Source organism: Saccostrea cucullata, unplaced genomic scaffold (genome assembly GCF_032062105.1).
Source record: "Saccostrea cucullata isolate Sc308-1 unplaced genomic scaffold, CSIRO_AGI_Scuc_v1 ctg18806, whole genome shotgun sequence".
NCBI classification, from domain to species: Eukaryota; Metazoa; Mollusca; class Bivalvia; order Ostreida; family Ostreidae; genus Saccostrea; species Saccostrea cuccullata.
The window spans coordinates 1-8205 of NW_026939701.1; the positions used below are offsets into that span (position 1 = coordinate 1).

At 35.0% G+C, this 8205-nt stretch overlaps 1 protein-coding gene across 1 annotated transcript; it reads left to right on the forward strand.

Annotated features, from left to right (window-relative positions):
* Positions 1-519: 519 nt before the first annotated feature.
* On the forward strand, positions 520-4240 carry LOC134253708 (septin-11-like; the record flags this gene model as incomplete). The annotated part of the gene is made up of 5 exons (XM_062736290.1): positions 520-618; positions 729-825; positions 2478-2634; positions 2838-2970; positions 3250-4240. Coding segments are annotated over 5 exons (669 nt in total), but the record flags the coding sequence as incomplete, so codon positions are not given.
* Between the last annotated feature and the right edge of the window lie 3965 nt (positions 4241-8205).

The window sequence follows — 8205 nt, forward strand, 5'->3', positions numbered from 1 at the left end:
TTCAAATAAAATTTAAAAAAAAAAATTTTAGGAAGGGGAACTCTTTAATTTATAGGGAAATTTTAAAGGGTCTTTGTAATTTCTGAAGAATGAGAAGGAAGTTAACAATATTTGTTCTGTTCCTTGATTGCTAACTACTTTGTTTCTAACATACTGGTCATTTCATGGTTAATGGCTGTTCATTGTAAACAAGCAAAAAAGAAAGAAGAAAGAAAACTTAAAAAGATGGAAGTATTAGATATTTAAGGAAATTCCAAACAAAAAAAAGACCTTGAATCACACTCATTGAAGAAAAAAGTCGTTGACTTAGCTTCATTCTGACACAGTAGTTGAAAATTAATTTTAAAATTGATATATTCTGTCATTTCTTGACAAAGGGTATTTTAGGAATCACTTTAATAAAAAACACACACACACACATGTACATAAACATTGAATCATTCTTTTTCTTTAAAATTATCCAGAGTTTCAGTCCTAGTGAAATATATATGCAATGAAGAGTAATTAAGATAAATTTTTTTTGTTCAGATCATGAATGAGCTGAGTTCTAATGGTGTCCAGATATACAGCTTCCCTGTAGATGATGAGACAGTAGCAGAGGCAAACAAAGTCATGAATGTAAGGAAATAAAGAAAATTTTTACTCTATAATTTACTATGTTAAATGTTTATTCCTGAAATACGAGAGCATAGACTGTCTAAATCAAAAGCATTGGGTATGTTTTTTAGGGTCATGTCCCATTTGCTGTGGTAGGAAGCAGTGATGAGGTCAAAATAGGTAACAAGATGGTCAAGGCCAGGCAGTACCCATGGGGAACAGTTCAAGGTAATTGTAATTTTAACTCATGGAAAACTCCAAAGAATGAAAATAATTGGTTCAAGTAGATGTTATATATTGTTTTTTAGCTCACCTTGAGCCGAAGGCTGAGTGGAGCTTTTATCACATTTTGTCCGTCGTCCGTCCGTCTGTATCCGTGCCTGGTCTGTTCTGTCCGTTGTCTATGCTGTAAACTTTTTTACATTTTCGACTTCTTCTAAGTAAACCCCTGGGCCAATTTGACCAAACTTGGTACAAAGCATCCTTGGGTGAAGGGAATTTAAATTGTTAAAATGAAGGGACATATCCCCTCGCAAGGGGAGATAATCAAGAAAAGGCAAAAATAGGGTTGGGTCTTAAATTTTCTTCTTAAGAACCATGGGCAGTAAAGCTGAATCTTATGTGGAAGCATCTTGGGGTAGTGTAGATTCTAAATTGTTCAAATCATGACCCCCGGGGGAAGGGCGGGGCCACAATGGGGAATCAAAGTTTTATACAGAAATATATAGGAAAAACTTTGAAAATCTTCTTCTCAAAACACTGGGCCAGAAAAGCTGAAACTTATGTGGAAGCATCCTGGTATAGTGTAGATTCTAAATTGTTCACATCATGACCCCCAGGGGAAGGGCAGGGCCACAATGGGGAATCAAAGTTTTACATAGAAATATATATGAACAATCTTGGAAAATCTTCTTCTCAAGAACCACTGGGCCAGAATAGCTGAAACTTATGTGGAAGCATCCTGGTATAGTGTAGATTCTAAATTGTTCAAATAATGACCCCCGGGGGAAGGGCGGGGCCACAATGGGAATCAAAGTTTTAGATAGAAATATATAGGAAAAATCTTTGAAAATCTTCTTCTCAAGAACCACTGGGCCAGAAAAGCTGAAACTTATGTGGAAGCATCCTGGTATAGTGTAGATTCTAAATTGTTCAAATAATGACTCCTGGGGGAAGGGCGCGGCCACAATTGGGTATCAAAGTTTTACATAGAAATATATAGGAAAAATCTTTGAAAATCTTCTTCTCAAGAACCACTGGGCCAAAAAGCTGAAACTTATGTGGAAGCATTCTGGGTAGTGTAAATTCTATAAAATCCCCCTGGGGAAGGGAGGGCCATAAGAATCAAAGTTTTAGATAGAAATATATAGGAAAAATCTTCTTCTCAGGAACCACTGGGCCAAAAAAGCTGAAACATATGTGCCCATGGAAGGATCATGGGGTAGTGTAGATTTCAAAATGTCTTAATTATGATCAGTGGGTAGGGTGGGATCTTAAGTATAACAAGGGGGAAATCTGGTAAAGAACAGAATGGTCAACGCCTCTCAGGTGAGCGATGTGGCCCATGGGCCTCTTGTCTTATAGGGTTTTGATTTTGTTAAATCAGAGTTATCCAACTTTGCTAAAAAATAAGTGATGAAGACAAGTTTCAGAACTTTTTCCAAGATTGATTCTATGTTAAAGGATGGTTTAAACTTTCAAACTATCGATTCAAACTGGAAATGCATACTTCTATGGATTGTAGCAGTCTGAAAATTCTTCATGGAAATAGTTTCATAAGGTTTAAAAAAATATGTATATTTATGGCAATCTGGAGACAATTTATAGAACTACATGTATAAGTTTATCTTTCAAATAAAATGAAGTAATTTACTTTTCAGTTGAGAATGAAAACCACTGTGACTTTGTAAAGCTGAGGGAGATGTTGATCCGCACTAACATGGAGGACATGAGAGAAACCACACACAGCAAACACTATGAACTCTTCCGCAAGAACAAACTGCAGGAAATGGGATTCTCAGAGAACGAATCCAAAAGGTTGGCAAGGATATTAAAATTTCATATTAAAGCATGGATACAAGTATGGGTTCATTATTAAATGTACATGTATTTCAGGGTTGGAATAGAAAACAAACTTCTAATTATAATGTTGTGCTATACTCTACTTACATCTGTTTTGGGATAAGTGTGTTTTTACCAAAAAGGGGGGATTTTCAATAATTACTGTCCTTTATTTATAGTTTATCAGAGACGTATGAGTTGAAGAGACAGCAACACTTGGCAGATTTACAGAGGAAGGAGGATGAAATGAGGCAGACATTTGTCATACGAGTCAAAGAGAAGGAAGCCCAACTTAAAGAAACAGAGAAAGAGGTCTGTATTGTATATTTAATTAAAAGAAATGGAGAAAGGGGCCTTTATCGTATTTTGAACTTAAAGAAATAGTGAATTAGGCATGTATTTATTTTAAAACAAAGAAAATGAAAGGAGAATACTCAAAGCAGAGCATATATTTATATGTTGCTGCTTTATAAATCTTATTTAATTTTTTTTTTTTTTTGGTAAAATTTTTGAGTCTAATGCAAAATTGTTATTTTTGAAAGGTAGATTAATTTTGAATAAGTTTTATTTTATTGGTTTTATGTTTTGCAGTTACATGACAGATTTGATGCATTGAAGAAAAAACACGCTGATGAGAAAAAGAAAATTGAGGACAACAAGACGCGTTATGAGAGTGAAATGGCAGCATTTCAGCAGCGTAAAGCTCAGCACCAAGCTCAGATGTCGACGCTCGGCAAGAAGGGGAAGGAATGGAACTTGATACTACATGCCTAAACCATCCTGGTGTTGTGCAGTTCTGCATCAATTTAAATTTTCTCCACTTAAAAGCAGTTTCTTTTGTTTATTTTTGAATCTCCATCTTGATTTTATTTATTCCTCATTTTCCCTTAGAAGGGACCAATTATGTTTAAGGTAATTGCACCAGTATTAATAGGTAAAAATTGCCCAATAACATTTCAACAGGGGCCTCCATTTTAATTTTCTACTTTCTCATGATGTTTTTCATTTTACATGGATTGTAAAAAACTGAACAGTATACCATATTTCTTGATCAAATCAAGAGTTATGAAATAAACTTTTTAATTTAAATGCACAAATAAATCATACAAAATTATGTTATTGATTTGAAATTGCCTAGAAATTGACTAGAGATTGATTGAATAGCCTTTATGTTTCATGTTGTTGGTTGTACTTAGTAAGTGTATTTACTAGAGTTTATGTAACTATAGTGTTCAGTAAAAATGCATGTTTCATTTCAGCCACTGCCAAATCAATACCAAATATCAATCTCCCGTAACTCATTATATGAATATCACATGTATTTATGGATATGTAATGACAGTTTTTGTTATTTGTATACTTTTATATGCTTGCCTTAATGCCTGTATTGGAGTAACTGACTACTTAATTTTCATCATTGTTTTCTAATTAAGTGCTCTTATTTTACGCCTTTTTTATTGATAATTTTTTCTAGTATTGAGTTACCACTTTGTTTTTTGCACAGAAATATGAATTGAATCAAATAGAAATCCTTCAAAAATTGTCTAGTCAGCAAGATTGGGAATAAATGATGAAAGAAAAACTAGCTTTTGTTTCTTAATTGTTTATATTTGTAAATGTTGTCCATAAGTTCGTGGGCAAGCTAAAAATTTAATAAAAGTTGTGTCATTGATATTCATTATTGGCATATTTCTAATCCTTTACTAGATGTGAATTGAAAATTGTAAGATTTCATTTTTCAATATTTTAATTCAATAATGGTTTCACAATTAGACTTGGTATGGAGATCCGACAGCTAAAATTTTAATTAAAAATATTATTTATCATCTTATGAATTTCATTTGTATTTTATAAAATTTTAGGAAAATCTGGAGAGAATTTTACATTATGAGGTTGACGGAAGTTATCACATCAAACATGCAAAATTGTTCAGTTTCAAAATGGCTGAGCAATCAAAGTTAGAACATTTTTAGACAGGATCGGAATTGTTCAAAAAAGATACGTTTTCGGAATAGGTGGAGCAGTGAACAGTTATAAAATTCTGCGTAGACATCGGAAAAACGCCTACAAAGACCAATGCATTCTGTAAACAATAGGGTAAACATAGTAAAAGAAGTTGTTCACTAGTATTTAAGTGGCATATAATATTTTCGGACGACGTAAACATTTTACAGGATGACATGCGTGAAGGAAAACCATCATTCCGAAATTGCAGTGCTGTAAAAAATGAATTTCGTAACGTGATCATGACTTTGCCATATTTCCGTAAATAAAATTGTCTTTGCTCGGACAGAGGTTGGATGATTGCGGGATATGAAACAGGCATTGTAAAATATTATTTAAAGAATGAAACCTGAACATTTTTTGCACATTTTATGACTGGTTAAAACGACATAAGAAATGTATTGAGTTAAACGGTGACAATGTTGAAAAAAGTTACGTATTTTTAAGTTGCGTATTTAGCTTTTGCGTCGGGTAACGACAAGAGTTTTCGTTTTAGTGCTCCGGGAAATATGTGTCTTTTTTGTATCTGATAAAAAAAAAACTATTTGTGCTGTGTTTTTGTTGAAAACTTGGATATTTATAAAATGAAACATGAAGCTTAATGAAAATAATAGTTTCATATATTTTGTCAATGTTTGCCAGTAATTATCAATGTTGTCCACGAACTTTACGGACAACCCTCGTACAGTAAAATTTTTCACCTAACTCAGCAAAATAGCCTTAGGAAGATTGACCATCTCTTTATTGAACTCATCGTCGCAAATCACGGCCATACTGTAAGATCCTCTCCCATTCTGGAGAGAGCTATATGCGGACTCCGGACCGTGGCTTGAGACATGCATTGAACTTGACTGTTTCTGTATATATGAACATTTTCTACAAAAGGGGGAGTAGAGTTTGTCAAGTTCCATTTCAAGCTTAAGTTAGCAGTCCAAAATACAAAATGTTGTGTTGAAGTAGATACAGGCATGAAAAAGCTGGCAATTGCTGCGTAAATGCTAAGTACATGTACATGTATTACATAAAAGAAACTATAGATATAGTTTTAAAAAATACCCCCATAGCAGTAAGCTATATTCAATATACTAAAACAAAGAGTTGAGAATCTTCATTTTATTTTGTCCATAGTAATCCAACCACAACGTATCTCTAAAATTGTTGTATCTTTTGCAGTGATTTAACCATTTTAGCCCCACTCCCCCAAAACTTTTGTGGACTATAGTTTTGTAGAAAAAAGGTTTGCATCTCCTAAATAGAGATTGGGTAAATTTTTATTCTGGTCTGTCTGTCTGTAATGTAAATGTGCAAGAAGTTGTGGTGTTTTCTTTCTCACCTTTAAGGCTGATTGACGATGGTTATCAGTTTTAGCCTATACGAAAGCCTATTTTGAGGAACTGTAGCATATTACCCAGAAGCCATGCAAATCATGTTCTCGAATGTGATTGATAGTGGTTCGTGGACTCAAGGGCCAAATTGATGGTGGGTTTAGGTTGAAAAACAAATACGGTACCTGGCTTCAACTGAAGCATTTATTCTCGTAAAAAGTTTCACTGTTTATATTTTTTTCATTTTTTTTTTCATCTGGGAGTCGAATTTAAGGGTTGAAAAAAGGATGTTTTTCTTGCAAAAAAGTTCCAGCCACTCCTATTTCAACTCGCACAGTAACCATTTTATTTTTTGTAAATGTTTAGTCGTGTCCTATTGAAGTGCAATGTCATGGGGTTTCAGTTTTTTCTCTTTTTTCCCGAAAAAAATTTCTTGATTGAAAAGGGAATTAATATTTCATGAGATTAAGTTCACATGAGCTTTTCAGATACTAGCAACTTGTTGTCCGTCAGCCTGTAAACTTTTCACATTGTTAACTTCTTCCCAAGAACCAATGGGCCAATTTAAACCAAAGCTGGTACAAAGCACTCTTGGAGGAAGGGGAATTTTAATTCTTTACAAATCTTCTCCTCATAAACAAAACGGCCAGAAATGGTAATTAAATGAAAGCATTCTGGTGTAAGGTAGATTAAAAAATTGTTCGAATCACAACCCCCAAGGCCACAATTAGGAATCCAATTTGACTTTGAAATATATTGTTAAAAATCTTCTCAAAATCAACTGGGGAAGCATCCTGGAGTAGTGTAGATTCTAAACTGTTCAAATCATAACCCCCTGTGGTAGGGTGGGACCACAATACATGTAGGTATTACAAGACATGATTTGTTGAAGAACAAGCAGGACCAAGTGAATCAGGCAAGCGTTGTGGCCCATGGGCCTCTTATTACCTCTTGACTGAAAGGCTCATTGAACCAATGCTATGGACAATTGTACATTGATTGTTAACTGTTTAGCATATGGGCCAATTTGAAAATCCCTTGGCCATTTTTGTCAATTTTTTTCACAGGGTATTCTTAGCCCAAAGACTTCCGTTTACTGGTATACTGAAACTAGAAATGTGAGCACTAAAAAGTCTTCTTCTCAAAAAACATTGGACAGATTATAACCATACTTGCAAAGTTTGATGGATGAGGATAATTAAGTTAAAGATGAAAAACTGTTCAAAGGATCACCCCGAAGCAAAGGGCATGGGCTCAAGAGCACTTGACCAAAAATTACGGTTTATGTAAAATGTTGATTTTTTAGCTTACTATAAGGACTAAGATCATCAAATATTGTCAGTTGAAACATTTTCGTATATTGACGCAAAAGTAGATCACTGACCTATTATTTGAGCTCCTTGGGGATCCCCGGGGTTTGAATAGGTCCTCAGTACCCCCTTGCTTGTCGTAAAAGGCGACTAAATGGTGCGGTCCTTCGGATGAGACCGTATAAACCGAGGCCCCGTGTTCAAGTGTGGCACGATAAAATCCTCCCGCTCAAAAGGGTAAGTGCCAGATAGGCCTAAATTGAGCCCTTCACCGGCAATGGTGACGTTTCCATATCAGTGAAAAATTCTGGAGAGGGACGTTAAACAATACAATCAATCAATTATTATTTGAATTTTGCATTGCATAGCACTCCGCTATTCATTGTTAACTCTCAGCTGGTTACCCGTTCAAGAAATCTAAAGATTGATTTTAAATTTATTAATACCGTTTAACGTCCCTCTCCAGAATATTTCACTGATATGGAGAGTCACCATTGCCGGTGAAGGGCTGCAAATTTAAGCCTATGCTCGGCACGTATGGCCTTTGAGCAGGGAGGGATCTTTATCGTGCCACACCTGCTGTAACACGGGGCCTCGGTTTATACGGTCTCATCCGAAGGACCGCCTCATTTAGTCGCCTTTTACGACAAGCAAGGGGTACTGAGGACCTATTCTAACCCGGATCCCCACGGGGCAGGAATCTAAAGAAATCTAAAGAAGCTGATGGCCTATCAAAATTCTTCTAAGAATTATAGTCGTTGATACAAAACTTCATTGAATTTTTGACACAATTTGACACAATTTGAATGGAAATAAGACAACGGTCATTTATTAGCACAGGGTTAACTGAGTTTAAAATGACATTAAATATGATAAGGATTGCGACCAATTCTGTATGCGTGGAAGTC